The 18,361-nt window shown below is 40.9% G+C and overlaps 1 protein-coding gene and 1 long non-coding RNA gene across 2 annotated transcripts in view; one reads left to right on the plus strand and one right to left on the minus strand.

The window, feature by feature from the left end:
• The window catches only part of LOC141798031 (calsyntenin-2-like), a 398,473-nt gene that overhangs the window by 147,303 nt on the left and 232,809 nt on the right, over positions 1-18,361 (minus strand). Inside the window, exon 3 of the mRNA XM_074679796.1 lies at positions 17,484-17,679. Coding sequence (XP_074535897.1) covers positions 17,484-17,679 — 196 coding nt within the window. The remainder of the gene's footprint in view (positions 1-17,483; positions 17,680-18,361) is intronic.
• The window catches only part of LOC141798032 (uncharacterized), an 80,587-nt gene that overhangs the window by 34,300 nt on the left and 27,926 nt on the right, over positions 1-18,361 (plus strand). The gene's annotated exons all lie outside the window — the stretch shown is intronic.

The raw sequence follows: 18,361 nt of genomic DNA on the forward strand, positions 1-18,361 counted from the left end.
TCTTTTACTTTCAAGCCAATAAAGGATTTTTTCAGGAAGGGAGAGTTCTTTTCAACAATATGAATGTAGGGGAAAAAAACTCTGTGTTTTTTTTTTTTTAAATTATTTTACTAAATGTTGAATGTGACAAAACCTCTGTATTTTTTTTTTTCAGCACTGGGGTTGTGACTCGATTTGATGTGATTTGAAGTGGTCCAGGCTCAAAGGAAAAACAAGAGCTAACACTTTTATTTAAACGTTACTAAACTGTCATAGTTTCAGCGACACACATGACATCTCTGTGCTCTTCCACTGAGCCCTGCACAGTTTAAAGCAGGGGGCAAAGCTTCGATAAAAAATAAATAAATAACGCTTTCAGTCTCACCGTTGGACACCTCAAACAGAATATACAAATACAAGCGGTCAGTGTGTGACAGTGATGAATCATTAGGCGTATAGGTCTAACGGTAGGATAACGGTGTGGCTAACAGCAGTGAGGATGCTGATAAGATGCACTGACAGATGATGGCAGCACCGGTGTGTGCAGTCAGCTCCTCAGCCAGCCTTGTTTTGTCATATTAATGACACTCCCTCATAAACATTACCCCCCTGCTTCGCTACTGTCCCAAGTGGTGAGGGAGCAAACATATGTTCCACTGCTCCAGGGCTTGTATGGAGGGACTGGTGTGTGTGTGTGTGTGTGTGTGTGTGTGTGTGTGTGTGTGTGTGTGTGTGTGTGTGTGTGTGTGTGTGTGTGTGTGTGTGTGTGTGTGAGAGAGAGAAAGTGATAATAAATTTATGCACCAAAATGCATGATATATAACAAAATGCAAAATTCAGAATCTGTCTCATTGTGAGTGTGCATGCAAGTTTGTGCTCCTCTGCTGATGGCTCACATCTGGCTGAAACAGACGCCTGGCTCTCTAGGGCTGAGATGATTTTGTGTGTATGTGTGTGTGTGTTTGTTTGTGTGTGCGAGCGTTCATGTTGTTGGATGCTGGAGCATTGCCAAGCTTAGCCCAAAGTGCCCCCCCTTCCTGTGACCGGCCTAAACATGTAAGCAGGGAGTTAGCAGTGAGCTGGTGAGTGACACAGAAAGACAGCAGGAGGTTAAGTGAACCCATGGCTGCCAGAATGATCATAACACCGCTGGACTAAGTGGGTGAAAACAAGAACCAAGGGAATGGCTGCTAGGAGAGAGTCAAAGGTTAAACAAACTACATCATCCCAGGAAAGGAGGAAATCAACCCTGCAATGTTTTTTCAATCTGAACTGAAATACTCACTGAGAACATTTCAGTTATAAGTGGACACGCTGCAGCATAAATGTGGCAGCTGTAGACACTGAATGCACCAAATATGTTGTTTATAGTGAGAGAGAATATGTTCAATATCATTTTTGAATCAAAATTTTTCCCAACCAGTATTTTTTCCACTTCATATTTTTGATTTCTTAAGCAAGGAGCTCATAGACTGGAGCCTAACAGTGGTTGTGTTGGGGCCTTATCTCAATCTAAAGGAGTTCCATTAGTGCAAGCCTATTAACTACTCCTTACAGAGCCTATCAATACTTGTGATTTAACTTTAACCAGATTTCTTTTTTCATTCATGATATACTGAGCTCAAATTCCATTAAATCTGTATCTCCTCAAAAGGTAGAAGAGTTTCATCTTTTTGCAGTTTTAAGGGCCTGTGTCCACACATGCTGTTTCATATGCACTGGCAGCACCTGGGACCTTAACTTTAATTAGATAAAGTTATTAACGAGCACTTCAGTCTCTCTTGGAGGTGACTTAAGGTGTATGCTCCATATTTTCTTTTTTTAAATTGAATTCTACAGAAGAAACATTTTTTTTAAGAATTCGGAATTGTATTAAAAAAAATACTGATATGTTCTTCTCCATACAAATATCTGCCAATGTTGTTGACAAAACTGATATCAGAGTTCCTGCATTTTCTTGGTTGTAATTGGTTAATCCTATCACTATGGGCCAGTTGCTCAAATAATTTAATCTGGATCAAAATGATCCGGATTTGGAAATCCCATTTCTTGCTATCCAGGATCAGGTAATCTGTCTCAGTTTATACTGGTTTTTCAAAGCAACACTGGATTGGATTACCCTGATCTAAATACACAGTTTTCAAGATTACCAAATCTGGATTACCACTGGTCTAAATGGGACAACATATCATAATGCGGGCTACCAGCTCTGTATAGAACAACAGGTAGAAGAGCCAACATGGGGTCATTGAAATTTTTTTTTTTTCTTTTCCCAGAAAAAAACAAAAGTAACATAAACATCCACTTCTATTTCGAATGTCTTTTTTAACCCTTCATCTGAGCCACATTAAACGAATAACTAATATACATAAAAGAAATACAAAATGGATATTTTGAAAACGTCTGAAATGTTAACAAAAAAATAAAAAAATAAAGCCAAATGTCCGATAATTAGCAAAATAATAACATCAACAAAAAAATGCTCAGGGTTCTTCTTCATCTGTGAAGGAGAGTCCAGCATTTTAAAGCTTTGCTTTTAAAAGGCTGATCTGAAGTTTTTCTCTGGTTTGCTTCAGTTTGCTCAGCTTGATTTGTTTCTCTGCCAGGAGTATCTGGGCCCTGTTCTACGAAGCAAGTTCAGCCTAGCGAGATAGCCTTGGAGCTACCTCGCTGAACTGAGCGCGGTAGCCGGCGGTCTCGCTACACGGTTTTACGACGCTGGTTATCAACCTAATAAGTGGATCCAGCTTGGCAATGAGCGCGTGCACGCATATAAGGCGGAGCCCGCTGCATCTGACCAATCGCGAACATGAAGCAGTCTGGAGGGTCAGAGCAGGCCAGAGAGAGAAGGAGCGCATACTTCACACAGGAGGAGCAGGAGGTGATCATGAGGAAGTATGACGAGGTGAAACATGTAATTAACGTTAAAAGCAACACCGTCGCCGCTGCTAAAGCACGGAAGGAGTGCTGGCAGAAAATTGCTGACAGTCTAAATGCGTAAGTGTAGTGGTGTAGTGCAAATAAAATATTTTGTGCCATTATCATCCTGAAATAGCACTGTTCACCATACACTTTTACTGTAACATGCAACATACTGAGATGAATTTATTCATTTGTTCATTCCTATCGTGTTTACATTTTTTGTGTGATATGTAGCCCACATTAATTCCTGTCACAATTTTAATACGGGCAATAAAATATTGTCATGGAACAGAAGTGTTGGCATTGAAGATCTTATTACGGCAATGAGAGTTCTTCATTCCCTATAACTACCTGTAGAAAGTGTCATGTACTACCAACCCCTCCCTGGAAAACCGGTAACTTTCAGAAAGGTGGTCACCCGAAAAAGAGAGCGGGTCGGGCTCCGATGTCCACGGGATCCTCTAAGAACGGACAAGCCATTTTTTCGCGAGGGCTCATTGGTCAGTGGGTGGGGTTTTTATAGTCTGCGAGTTCAATCTGGAACCTAACCTGCCCCGGAGCAGGTTAGCCGTTCAGCGTATGTTGCCATGGAGACTCGCCTCGCTGAGGAGTGATCCCATGTCGTAGAACAGGGAATCCAGAACCTATCCTCAAAGCTACCTCGCTAGGCAGTAATCCTGCTTCGTAGAACAGGGCCCTGTGCTTCTGTTTTTGCAGTTTCTCTTTGTTTTTACTTTCCCGTACTGAAAGGCTTTATTGGTCGAGTAAGTTAACTTTATCTACTTTAATACTGTGATGGTTCAACAAGTCAAGTGCAAAATACAAAAAAAGTATCGACACTAAATTGTACAAATGTTGTAGTATTGGACAGATTTTAAGTTTTACTACATTTCTCCTTGAAATCCACCTTGAAATCCTACCCCCTGTTGGGATCAGGATAAACCTGTATTTTCTTGGATCAAAGTGATCCAAGTCCTACTTAAAAGTTCTGAACAACACAAACTGAAGGTTGGATCCGGATTAAAACTAGGATTGGATTATGTGATCTAACCCAATTTTGAAAATCCTTCTTTCTCTTTTGAACAACTTATCTTTAGAATTCAATCCAATCCGATAGTCAAAACCCTGATTGGATTACCTTTGAACAACTGGCCCCATAGGATGTTCATAGATGAATGGTTGACTGAAAGAACTGCACAGGCTTTGTAAGGAAAATAGACACTACCAAAACAAAACAAAAACAAACAAAAAAACACTGAGTGGGGAAGGGACCTTAGTCTCTTCCAGTTTACTGTAGTATTATGTTACATTTAGTTTATTGCTTTTCAATGAGTTGTTTTCATTGAGTAAACAGCATTTTCAAAAGTCATCTCCTCCAAACCACAGACGAGTAAGAGTTAAAACAAGGTCATTCATAGATTCATGGATCAGTGTTTCTTTATTAAAGAAGACTTCAGTACCTCTGAAAAACTAAATTTTTTGACATAAAAAAGAGAACAGCTTTCTTTAAATCTACAGGCTGTGTTTGGCTTTAAGTTGAAACCTATCATTATGACAGACAGTCGAGCCAATTTGGGAGATGATGGAGATCAAAGTCATTTTCTTGGAAACAAAGTTTCTGACATTCTGCCAGATGACGATCCTGTGGAACAAGGTTAATCACTTGTTTCAACTTTTAACAGAGAAAAAAAGTTTGCAGCTCAGTGCCATAAATTAGATTCTAAATATATAAAAAATAACCATTTTATTACATCCATACACAATTACGTTGATATATTTTTCCATTCACATTTAATTAGCCTTTTTCAGTGAAATATTGATTATAATTTAAAATACAAATCACTAAGTAGGTTTCTTTTGTAAGAAATTATGAAGCACCACATAACCTGATGAGCCCTCATTACATTTTCTATTACCCATGAAATATTTCTGTTTTATTAACTTTTCAGAATAATTCACTGAAGTAAAAGTAGTTATCAGGAAAAGGTAAATATAAAATGAAATGAGAAAATGTCTTCTATCTTATAATTACCAGGCTTATTTTTTCTGTCACCTTTCCAGGCTGTAGATATCTCATTAAAAAATGAAGTAAGTATGAAGCGGTGGCGATGAATTCCAGTGCCAGGTGTGATTTCCAATCCAATTTAATTGTGCACAGACACACAATCAGATGCACATGCAGCTGCATGTTAAAGCCAGGTGATGCATGTTAATGCTAGGTTAGCATTGTTCCCCGCTTATTACGTATTCATTCACACTCATTATTTATCATCACTCAACTAAACACGGCCTCTCAAACAGACTCATTATTGAATGTTTTCCTCACACACACACACACACACACATACACACCTGCACGCCCGACACAAAGGCAAGGACTCAATTAATCTTTGTCAAGAATTAGCCGGGAGGTTGAATCATCAATTTCCTCCTGTATGACTAGAATGGAAATAAACAATCTCCTCCTATTCCAACGGGATGAAACACACAGCCCAACACAGGATGGGAATCTCATCAATATGCAAGGATATTCCACTTCCACATTGATTTGCACCCTGAGGCGTGAGCAAAGAAGTCCACAGGGGCCTGTCTAATCTCAGTACAAGGTGATTATAATGCATGGTAATCCAGTTCAGTGTTTAGCTCCGTGCCCAAATCTGTCGTACTTCACACCAGATAGTTTGGGTCAAAGCGTTGATGGATGGCTCGGGCTGTCAACCCCGCTGAAAACAGAGGAATATAACAGATACAAATGAGCTGAAGCTGTAATCTCTGATGCACTTAACCACATGCAGAAGAGATTGCTTTGCCCTCAGGAGCATTTCTGCACAATTAAATGATTGACTGTCCCTTTGCTCGACTCTCTATCAAACCTGTGAGCGTGTGCCGATGTGTGCCGACGTGCGCTGACGCCTGATCGTGGCTTGAATTTGGGATGGGAGCGTGTGTCACTTTGTTTCGTGTAGTTACTAAAGCAGACAAGCACAGATGGTGCAGTTCCTTGCAGTGCAGATTCTTAATTGAAACAAGGAGACTATGCTCTCCTTTTACATTATGCTTACTAAGTACAAACAACATAGTCTAAGGACATTTTTTTTTCCTCTCTAGGAATAATAACCCTATCATCTAACTGCTTTTGACAGAATGAGGTTTCATTCATATTAGCATCAATTTTGTCAAGCGTGACGTTAAGATTCTCTCAGTACAATAAAGCGGAGACACATCCACGGTGCTGCCATATCTGTGAGGACTCCCCAGGTTTTCTCTCTGCAGGTATTCATCATGACAGCTTATGCTAACAAGGCTAAGCTTTTGGCCCACTTTTCACTCACCACAAAGTGATATTTTTGAGTCTTTTGGTGTGTATGAGTGTGTTGTGTTTGAGTCTGTTATGAGATTCAAATACGGCCTCAGCTACCATCTTTTTCCTTTTTTATATGTTTACGTCGGCACATCGGTGTGAGTTTTGACTCAGCACCTGGGATTTGTGAGTGTGTGTGTGTGTGTGTGTTCCTGTCCTTCGGCTTGCTGTGCCTGAGGTAATTAGCCTCTTCAAACTGCGGGTGTTTACAGGCCTCTAAGATTTACTAATGATGACTTTAATGACCACAGTGTTGCCAAGCGCTGATCATGTGTGTGACTGTGTGGCTACATGGACGACATGAAACATCTGTGTGTCCAAATAACATCTATGTCTCCTCCAAAACACACACATACACACAACCTTGGGGGCACCTAACCCTGCTGTGAATACATTACCACCTCAGGCAGTTAACCACCAGGCCCGTGTTAAACACACGTGTTGTGGTTAAGTGCAAGTCCAGGGGAGGATTATGAATACGACATGCTTTGTGCGGCGGTGAGATGTCCCTCATGCCTAATTACTCAACATCAACAGGAGAACCTCTCACAAAGGACGGCGTGTGGGGACCTGTGAGGTACAAACAGTACGGAGAAACTTCAAGTCTACAGATGCTAATTAGTGAGATTATGTGGTTGTTTTTCAGATTCATCCACCCTAAAGCCTCTGTGCTCAGGTGGCCGACTACACAAGCAAAATCTAAGATTTCTGCTCAAATTTCAAAGGAACAATGAAAACTAATGAGCCGTGATTGGTTATAATGTCACACTGACACTGTGGGTCCTATTTGTCTTGGCATTAAGATTAACTGTGTCTTAAAAACAGAGGAAAGTGATGTTCTCACATCACCTGTTTCATCTGTGAAGAAGTAAAGGAACAAGAAGAAGCAGTTTTATTGATCTTTGTCTCAGTGTTGTGTTTCTCTGTGCCCTGAGGCGGCTGTGGCTCACTGGTGGAGTGGGTTCTTCCGGTGAAAAAGATAAAAATGAAAAGGTGTGATTCTCAGCTCCTGCTGTTTTCATCTCTAAGTGTCCTCCACTGACACCTTGAATTGCTCCTGGTGGCGGTGTGTAAGTGTGTTAATGGGACATGTTAGGACTGATCACTGTCAGTCACTTTGTATAGCAGCCTGTGCCGCCAGTGTATAAATGGGTGAATGTGACATGAAGTCTATTAGCGCAGTGAAGGGTCTGAAGCCTGGAAGTGTTATCATATAAGTGCAGTCCAGTCACAGTTTAGCTATCCAGGTCTTCATCCAGCTATCACTTCGATTAACCTTTGACACCTCTTCTGTATCCAGATCACAGACTGAAATCTGAGCAAATTCTTGAATCTTCTTTTATGAAAAAATGTGTCATTACACTTAATGTGAGGCACACTCACCTGGAAAGTCCAGAAAATAACACCTTTTGTCAAGGTGGTAGAGGACAAAAAATGTCTGAATTGAGTGTAAAACAAATAGAAAAAAGAATCTGCCAATAAGGTCAGAAAACTTTAAGGTGAATGGTTAAGTTTAAAATAAATATCAAATAAATTAAGAGAAGACCTCCAGACAGACTTCATTTCTATCTATCTTTCTTTCCTTTTTTTTTATTTTTATGATGCTTAGGCACCTATGTCTCCAAATACATTTGTCCCATGTACACCACCACTCAAATGGGGTTGGGTGTGATTGGGTGGTGATTGAAGGGTTTAATGATATAGATGAATCAATTAACAATTTAAATGAATCACTACTTGTACTTTGCTTACTCTGCCAAAGCTTGACAGACAAATTTTCTTACCCTATCCTTACCCCGACTTCAACTTGGAGCGTAGTCACACTGGCAAACCATGGCATGTTAAGCACACTTCCGCCCTAAAGCATGTTTTGAATGGCCAGTGTGACCGCAACAGTGCCGTGCTTGAGCATGAGTCACGTCTTTGCTTTGGCACGCTTCAGAGAGGTGAGCTTCAGCATGGTTTACTTCATGCATGAGCACAAGCACACAGCCAGCGCGTGTGATTCATGTTGTATGAATGCCACAAGTGCATCTCAACAATCATTTGAAACAAAGCGAGGTCTTAGAGGGCTGTGTCGGGCCAAAACGACTTACCATAAGTGAAAAAGTCTCAAAAGTTGTAGCAGTGCTCTCTGTGTCTCATTGTGCAGACTCTAATGAGATCACGCTTCATGTTAACAGATGCTTCACAATGACGTAGGCAGGCCACGCGTGTATGTCAGGGGTCACCAACGTGGGTGCCCGCAATGCGTGTTCCAAAAAACAGCACTGGCCACAATGAAGCTCCTTCCCAACATCATTGTTCTGTAAACCATTAATAATAATTGTGAAATAATTAACATTGACATGTGAGCAGTCTCTTCACAAAGTATTACTACTTACTATGATTAGTGTTCTTAAAAAGTGGTCTGCGCAGTTTTGTTCAGAAAGTGATTATCAGACAAGTAGCCCTTTGTGCCACTCATTTCCCATGAGGTAGCCCTCGGTCTCAAAAAAAGGTTGGTGACCCCTGGTGTATGTGATACCCATAGTCTGTATAAAACATGGACATAGTCTTCCAGACGTCACCCGTCTGTTTCTGAAACGGAAAATGAAGCACGTCTGCTATCGCAGCCATATTGGTAGTGGCAAGGTCTTTGCGTACAGCTATAGGGCACCTGTCGGTCATGTGACCCTGAGCTGTGCCTCTGATTGGGCGAGCTTGTGATCTTAATATCCTCTAAATGTCCAAGTTAGGCAAAAATTCACCCCCCCGTACAGTGTGTGCCGAAAGTAATGATTCAGACGGGAGATGTTTTTTTAACCAGGCTGTATATAGGTGAATTTCGGCTCTGAAAACAGCTTTTTTTGGCTTGGTAAATATGTGACTTCTGGTACTTCTGTAGCATTTCCGCATTGTCTCATATTCTTAGACCAGAGGTTGTTGCTTGGTGATACCCGCTAAAGTCTGGATCATATTGGAGTAGTGTGACTGCTAGCCGTACAATCGTGTTTAAGCACGGCACAGTTTGGATGGCCAGCGTGACCACCTCCTTGCAGTGCCATACTCATAAAGTGTAGGTCTGTCATGATGGTACAGAAAATGATGCGATGTAGGTATTTGTTTTCAAACTGCAATCCACCTGTTGGTCTCTTCCACACACCTACCAGCCAGGATGAGTGTGCTACCTTCTTTTTTGTCACCCTTTTATTGGGTGATACACTCAAATAGATAAAAATCGCTGATATCAACTGAACAGTAGTTCTTGCTGTCTTTTTAATCACAGTCTGCCGTACAAAGGTCTGGAAAGAAGGTTTTCTTTGTTCATAAAGGATGAGTTTAGGGCAGATGAGATAGCTCATTACCTGACTCTAAGTTGATTCTCCTCAGACACTGCAGCAGGAGATGACATTAATTAAAAGTCTCCATTAATGTCCGAGCTGGATTGCTTTTGAGATTTAAACCGATAAAACCACACTGGTTAGACGTTTATCACCTTTAAGGCTCTTAACCACAAAGTAGGTGAACACTTCACAGTCCAGTACAAATTGTTCATTTGGCAGAGGTCAGCCCTACAGGATCACAGATTAATTTGTGTTTCATTTAAAGCTGACCTGAGCAGAAACACTCTCAAGGAGTTCCAGGTGAACTCACTCGAGCTTTGCACTTTGCTGACAAGTGAGTAAAGCTTCCCGAGGCAGCCAAGTGAAATATGTCAGAGGGGGCAGAGGAAAGAGATGTGATTCAGAGCTGGGAATCTGTCAGCTCTTATTTTGATTCTCTGACTATAAAAAAAGAAAAAAACTGTTTATAGAGCTGTCTGTTTCTGACAAAGTTACCAAGAGTTGAGGGATGTATAACACTTCCACTGGCTTTGCAGGATGACGCATACATTCAAAGTTTGTCATGTCATTTTGAAGAGGGAACAACATTTCATTCTGATGCCCTGAAAAAAAACCCTGCGTTTTAGTCACACTGAGAGACAGATTCGTGCAGCCAGAGCAGAGAGCGCATCCATTTGTGAGTGCAGAGGCAGTCTGACGAAATATTCAAACACTGGAGTGTGTAACAGAGGCAGGGGGACTGACAGAAAGAAGGACAGAGTCAGACAGCAGGAGCTAGCTGAGCGGTAGCCAGGAAAATAAAGAAAAAATCCAGGAGTGAGAAGTAGGGCGGCAGTCAGCGGTAAGCAGAGCAGGGGAGAATAAAGGAGGGAGTGAAGTTTAAACTCATCCTGTGTCACTCCTGATCCTCTCCCCTGTCCTCTTTAGCTGCTAATTTTCTTGACTGCCTTCCCTCTCTGCCGTTGACGTGTCATGTGTAATTTGAGCACAGCCTTAGGCAGAGATTCTTCTTCATCTTCCCTGTTAGCTTCTTCTCTGAATAGGAGAGAGCGTGCGGGCGGCGTGGCGAAAGGCCAAGCTCATCCTTTGAGAGTTGCCAGCGGAAGGACAGACCATTTAAAGTGTCCCTGAATTCTCTTCCCCTCCAGCATCCACCTGTTTGTGCCAGCCGAACTGGGTCTGCCTCACAGCAGGGCAGGGAGGCATGTTGATAGAAAGTATCAGTGTGACACAGCACCATGCTTCAGACCTTAAGGATATAAAACACAATCAAAAGTGTGGAAATCTAAAGGATTATCCACTTATAAGATCATCAACGTCATGCTGGCTGGGAAGAATATTCATTTTCACTGATTTTAACGCTAAAGAAACACCCCAGACTTCACCCAGGAGAGCTTTGTGCGTCTGAACAGAAATTAAAACTAGGGATGCAGGATATATCGGTATCGATATCAGTATCGGCCGATATTTACTAATTAGCTGCCCGCCAATTTCAGAGCGTCTTGAACGATCTTTCAAGACCCAAATAGTATCATTTGCTATGACTATGTAAACACCAAAACTACCTTAGAGGAGTGGACTCTCTTTAATGTTTTTCCTCCTGTTTTTGATCCAAAAAACAGGCAAAACATTATTTTTTGATCACATTTATCTCAGGCCCTCCATCCTTGGATCCTCTCCATGGTGTCTTTTCTCACGATCACGCTGCTCTTTCTCTCTGAACTACTGCGACACATAATCTCCGATTTTTTTTTTTTTTAACCATACTGATGTCAGTCAATATTGGTTATCGGCCATAACAGACATATTACTATCTGATATCGGTATCGGCCAAAATGTTTATATTTGTGCATCCCTTATCAAAACTATAACTTATAGCAGGGGTCATCAACTATATTTGTCAGAGGGCCAATATTTACCGGTCAGTCAGTCACCTTGGGGGTCAGATCCTCAAATAAAAATTAAATAAAATCAGATTTTTGCCTCTTTTTGCCTATTTTGACCATAAAACTGTCAAAAATTGCCCTGTGAGTAAATGATTTGGCCCATTTCTCCAGAATGCGTCAACTTTCAAGATCTGAAGTTATTTCCAATTTACTGCTGTTTATATGAGATTAAAACAGTTTCAAATGAATTAATTTATAAAAAGAATAGAATAGAATAGAATAGAATAGAATAGAATAGAATAGAATAGAATAGAATAGCAGAATTGGATTTTGGAGGCTTAGTGAGGAAAAAAAAAAAAAGCAATCAAATGTCGGACACAAATTTTTACACAGGATAAACTTCAAGTTTGAACATTAAACAATGTGTCCATTAAGACATTCATGAGCATTGTCTCTTATTTTGTGAATAATAAAAAAAAAAAGGTCGCTGACAGTATCACCAGAATCTCCTTCATCCCCACAGCTCTCTCTCCTCACACACACACACACACACACACACACACACACACACACACACACACACACACACACACACACACACACACACACACACACACACACACACACACACACACACACACACACACACACACACACACACACACACACACCTGAGGTTTGCTGGTCCTCGTCACGGGACAAACTGAAAAGTGAAACTAAAGGAGAAGGAGATTGAGCTGACTTGGTGCATTGCTTTGTAGAAGATATCACACAATAAAAGCCTCAAACACAAGCAGCAATCTCCAGTCTTGGAACATGAGACAATGCTGAAATATGCTGTTTCTGGAGCGTCCGCTTGAGTTTGGCTCTGGAAGTACTGGAAGTTACATTCACACCAAGACAAAAACAAAAAAAGCCATTTTCACAGCAGAAATTAACCTATTTACAGCCTGGTTTAAAATACGTCTCCTGTCTGAGTCGCTAATTTTACTATCGGCACACACTGTATGGAGGGTGAATTTTTTTCTAACTCAGCCGATCAAGGATATTAAGATTGCGAGCTCACCCAATGAGAGGCACAGCTCAGCTCATTTTACTAACAGGCGCCCTATAGCTGTACCTGAAGCCCTTGCCACAACCTTTATGGCCGTGATAGCCAATGTGCTTCATTTACGGTTTCAGAAACAGACGGGTGACGTCAGGGAGACTGTGCACATGTTTTATACAGTCTATGCTCAAACCATGCTCAGTAAAAAAAGACTTAGTCAACTGATCTAACATCGCACAGAAAATACAAACACTATTTTACAAACACTACACGACGTACACCTTCACATATAAAGTACAAACACAGCCCGGTTCTAAAAAGGTTATTACACGTCAGCAATGATGATTTTCACAGACATTTAAAAAAATTGGACTTGGTACACTGTGCTAAAAAAGTCATCACAATACAAGCATCAATCTACACAGAGAACTAAGCATACTGAGATGGAGCAAGCCTCATCCACCCCTAAGTTCATCCCATCTAAAGCTGCCTTTTCTCACATTAAGTTGCTCCTTCAGATGTGCCTTCAGTCCCAGAATCATGCAGAAGACTCAGTGGAGGTTTTATAAAATTACTGTAAAAACCACAAATCAGCTGAAAGAGCACAGTCTCAGGTTTCACAAATTGTTGGAATTTTAGGAATAACGTTCATTCAAAGTGTGATGTGTCGGCGCTGACACATCCAATGTCAAACTGTTTTTATGATAAATAAATGTTCAACACTGCAGCGAGTCTGAACTCATTTTGTAATATAGCCCAAATAGAGTCATACACACAGTGATGATTGCTGATAGTTAAAGAGTCTCAGTTGTTGCTGTGTTCAGTTGCTTTAATAGTGTAGACCACAAGCTATTTTCTTTCATCCTCACAATTTTAGAATCCAGTTACGGGCTGAGTTGGACTGTTTGGCAGACCAGATTCAGCCTGTGGGCTGCCACGTGGTGATCACTGACTTATAGCATGATGTTAATAAAATAGTGAACTGTGGACTTAATCCAATATTATCACAAAGAAAGTCTTTACTTTCAATGACAATGAGCAGAAATCCAGCACTGTGTTCTCTGTATACACACAAGGTCACACTGCAAACACAGCATGTATACAGTAAATATAAGCTACGCTCCACTGATTGAGCTTTCAGAGAGGCTGGACAACCTTTCCTGCTTTGATTCCAGGTTTAGTTGATATACTGTTGCTGTGTGGGTAAGCGCCCATAGGCTGGAGGAGATGATAGATGTCAGTGCTTTGCTCTGTTGTTGGTCGGGGTTGAAGGGGTTGAGACAGCACAGGGAGATGTGCAGCATGGAGCACACACAGAGATCTGTCTGACAGTTTTTATGTCTTTTTTTCTGCAGACAGAAACTGCTTTTAGGGGAGCCAACAAGTGTGACAAATTGTTTTTATCAGTGACCTCTTTAAAGTAGCCTGCTGGTGCAGGGGGAGATGGAGGCGGATGTTGGGCAGAATCTGAGCTGACAATAAACGGTTCTCAGAGCAATCTGGGATTAAGCTATAGCTAAGTGGACAGCGGAGGGGGAAACGGTTTGAGGGATGATGAGTTGACCGAGAGATGTGAAGGGTTAAAGGGTGTTTTCCTTAAAAATTACAGCCATGCAAACCAGTTTTAAGCCCTGGCTGTTGTATTCATCAGGCCGAGGAATATAAGTTTATTCATATTCCGATCACAAGCAGTAACTCTGTCAGTGTCAGAATATCATAGTCTGTATAAATTTGGACATGGTTGGCTGTGCCTATCAAGTTGCCTAAGTAGATTATTTGTAGTTTATGTTATTTGTACAGATAAATTAAGGGGAATCAAGCAGTGAGATTATCTGATTTTTGGCTATAATCTGGTTTGTGGTGATTATTTTGCTTTAAAGGCCAACTTCAAGACACTTTAGGAACTATTGTTCATTTTGGCTTCATTTTTCAACACTGGAAAAAATCTGTTCCGTAATTGGTCTTCACCATTATTATTATTATTTTTTGTAGTCTTATAGAAAATGTGTTCTAAAGGATATCTAAATATGTGCTAAAGTCCCATTCTTCCAGTTGCAAAAACACAGAATCTAGCTTCTCTGTTTCTGTCATTTCAGACTCTCTCATGCAGACAGGAAGTTTGAATAATGTACTCTGTCACTGTAAATGAGCTGAATCATGAAAGGTATTCTTCTATCAGCCTAGAAATCCACCACAGTGAAAAACAGAGAAATCATGATGAATGTGTTTTATCTTTTTGGAGAAAGAGAGACAATCCATCAAACAACACTTCTTCTCTGTATTGTTTTAATTAGACAAATAAATGTGCAAAAACTGCTTAAAGGTTGCCCAAACATCCTGCACACATTCAGGTGTAGTGCACACAGAGGTGACACTTTACTTTAGAGGTCCACAAATTTCATCACACTTAAGGTAATAATTAGAGAACGTTTTTTCTCCTATTTTTGAAATTAGCACATAACTTCTCTAAAATAATGTTCAAATTTGTTGTTGCAAGTCACAATTGGTAGGTTACTGTTTTTCCAGTTTATTTGAAATTTACTCCAAATTGCAAGGTAAGAAGGTGACGATCAGCAAATAATTTATTTGAAATTAAATCACAACCCACCACAGAATGTTTTTGGGAGTATCCCAATGTCCCAATTTGAAATGTCAAGTGAATAATTCAATTTCCCAATAAGCAGTTGATAGTTAGCTATTTATTTAATTTCACCAGTACCTAAGTACCCAGTTTGTTGATATGCATAATTGAGATCAGATTCAAAATGATAAACCTTTATGATGTTTTACATGATACAACTGAAGGCCTCAGATGTGATATTCACCAAGAGTGGGGTTGTAAATTGGCCTAACCTGATTGTGATAGACACTACAACTACAGGAGCACTGCAAAACAGAATCTGTCCAGAAGTTATAAACTAATTTTCACCACATTCTTATGAAATTTTGGGGTAAATTTCAAAGAAAAAGAAAAAAAAACTTTGTCTAATTATTACCTAAAGCTGCGTTACCACCAAGCATTCTGGTTCGGTTCAGTATAGTTTGTTACAGTTAAGCCAGAACCCGTTTGCGTTTCCACAGCAAACTGTGCACTCTCGTGGTAGACGGTGTGTTAGCCGGAATGCTGAAAGCCGCAGCTGTTAAATATTATCGTGACGCCATAGCAGAACGACACAGTTTACCCCGCTAATAAATCCAACGAAGAAGAAAAACGCGACACAGTAAACAAAGAGCACATATGGAATACATGCAGCATTTTGTCCTCTCTTTGATTGGCATGTAGCTCTTTGATACAAAGTGCAATCAAGCTTTGTTTCAGAGAAGACTGTGTGCCACCAGAAGAAATGCAGCCACTGTTGCACAGTTAGTGATGATTCTTTTGACCAATCAACGGTCTGCAGTGCTGTAGCTGCATCTTCCGAGAGTGTATCGTTTCAGTCTGGCACCAAGCGGCAACCTGTGGTCTGGGAATGTGAGACAATGCGGAAGTTCTAAAATCTGCTGTTTCTCAAGTGTTCACTTGAGGCTGGCTCTGGAAGTACTGGAAGTCACAAACACACCAAGACAAAAAAAGCCATTTTTAAATCAGAAATTAACCTATTTACAGCCTGGTTAAAAAAAAAGTCTCCTGTCTGAGTCGCTAATTCTACTCCCGGCACCCACTGTATGAGGGGTGAATTTTTTTCTTACTTGGCCTTCGAGGATATTAAGATTGCGAGCTCCCCTAATAAGAGGCACAGCTGAGGGTCACGTGACTGACAGGCGCCCTATGGCTGTAAGTGAAGCCCTTGCCACTACCAATATGGCCGCTATAGCCGATGTGCCACAATTTTCGTTTCAGAAACAGACGGGTGATGTCTGCGAGACCGCGTCCATGTTTTATACAGTCTATATCTGGCACCCATACAAAAGGTTCCCAAAAAGTGGGATGGCTCCTCTCTGTTAATTGGGGATCTGTCCCAGGATAAGTCAGGGGAAACGTTACAAAATGCGCGCTGTACTAAAAACGTACCGAACCGGTCTGCTTGGTGGAAACGCGGCTTAAGTGCACTGAAATTTGCGGATCTCTAAAGTGAAGAGTTACCCACACAGGCTCTTAACTTCAAACTCAGACCATGTCTGCACATTTCCACCTTTACAATCTCATCTCTTAAGCAGTAAAATAATTATAGAGTTGCTTTGCATAAAGCCAAAAGTCTCTGACATTGCACACAAACTTTGCTTTCAACAGTTTCATCTAGTAGTTGCCTTTTCTCTTGCAACATATGGCCCCAGGTTTATTTATAGAAACATTCCTATAACTCATTTACATGTTCTCTATGAAACTCCTTTCTTCTCTGAGAAAAAAGACCACTGTCTATGTAACTTCTATATAAAGATATACAGACTTATTTTTGCTTTCTTTATGAGTCTGATGCGATTTTAACGATGAGACACTTTGAGAATGACATTCTTTAGCACTAAAGACCTGATACGACACACTAGACGTCTCGACTGAATTTAAAAAATAAATGAGCAGACTACATCCAGCTTAAATAAGGCAAAAGTATTTCTGGGTTACATGGCCTTTTAACAGGCCTTAAATTATTCCAAGGTCAGTGGATAATTTAGATGTAAATGATCTGCAGATTATCATTCTCAGTCTGAGAAGCAAAGCAGCACACTTTTTTTTCCTGGCTCTGGATGCTGGTGAGAAAGAAACCTGGTGGGGCACAGCTGAAGACTGTCAGAGGTCTGGGTCAGAAGATTACATAATAATGATGGCAGTTCACTTTTAGGTGAACTTGTTCGAGCAAGCGTGCTCTGTGCAAAATGCAGAATCTTCAAGCTGCGCCTCCTGCAGAGGGAATGCTGTGTGACTTCAGCAAGTCTTAGTTTAAATGTACCGTGGCTGTGCTTGTGTTTTCTGTTAGACTTTATAAACCTTCATCGTTGTTGTTCCTTCTGTCTGTCATACTCACTTGTGCGACTTTTTGCCCTCCGTACCCCCGGGACCAGAGCCGCAGTCGTGCGCCTGAATGATGAAGGTGTATTCCTTCTGCAGCTCACAGTCCACCAGGCCACGTGCCCTCAGCTGACCCTCACCAGAGGTACCGTTCAGCACCACTGCCTCAAACGGAGCCTCCAGGCCGTGGATATTGAACGCACAAATCTCCCCTGGGGACAAAGTGGGAGGGGGAGAGTGAAGAAGAAAGGAAGAGGAGGAGGTCAGCATTGATCAAGCGTTGAATACAGTTACAGAATGAGCAGTGTGACAGAAAAGCATCTTTACACGGTGTTTATGAGCTAGTGTGACGTGCTCGCAGTCAATGCAGCGCTGAAAGACACATTTTGAGTGTCTGCAGCAGGGGAAAGAACTTGTTCATTTTTACACTGGGTTCTTGATTGATTTCTATTGACATTATCTCAACACCCACTGGTTGGGATTATTCTCCACATGTACAGAAAGTTTAGGGGTGAGAGTTGCAGCTTCTAGTTGTATCATTTTTTAAGCCGACACTCAGAAAACTGTAGGCAGTGAGTCACTGAGGAAAACACTGACAATCCTCAAATCTCAACTCTCTGAGTTTATGCTGAAGAGAGAACACAGCGGATATCAGACAGCAACGATAAGGTGTCATGTGTAAATAGATGTTGGTCTTATCGACATTTTTGCTGATTTTTGAACAGGGCAGATATCAGTCCCCACTCTCTGCGTTTCTAGTCTTTCTCCAGCTGTCCTATCAAAATAAAAGCACAAGACTAAAATATAGAATGACAAAAAGTTTAGCCAAGATTATTGTTATTATTATTATTATTATTATTATTATTATTATTATATAAATTCTAAGCTTCTTTC

This window comes from Halichoeres trimaculatus, unplaced genomic scaffold (genome assembly GCF_033239565.1).
Source record: "Halichoeres trimaculatus isolate MK-OKI-2021-1 unplaced genomic scaffold, fHalTri1.1 fHalTri1_scaffold_9, whole genome shotgun sequence".
Classification (NCBI taxonomy): Eukaryota; Metazoa; Chordata; class Actinopteri; order Labriformes; family Labridae; genus Halichoeres; species Halichoeres trimaculatus.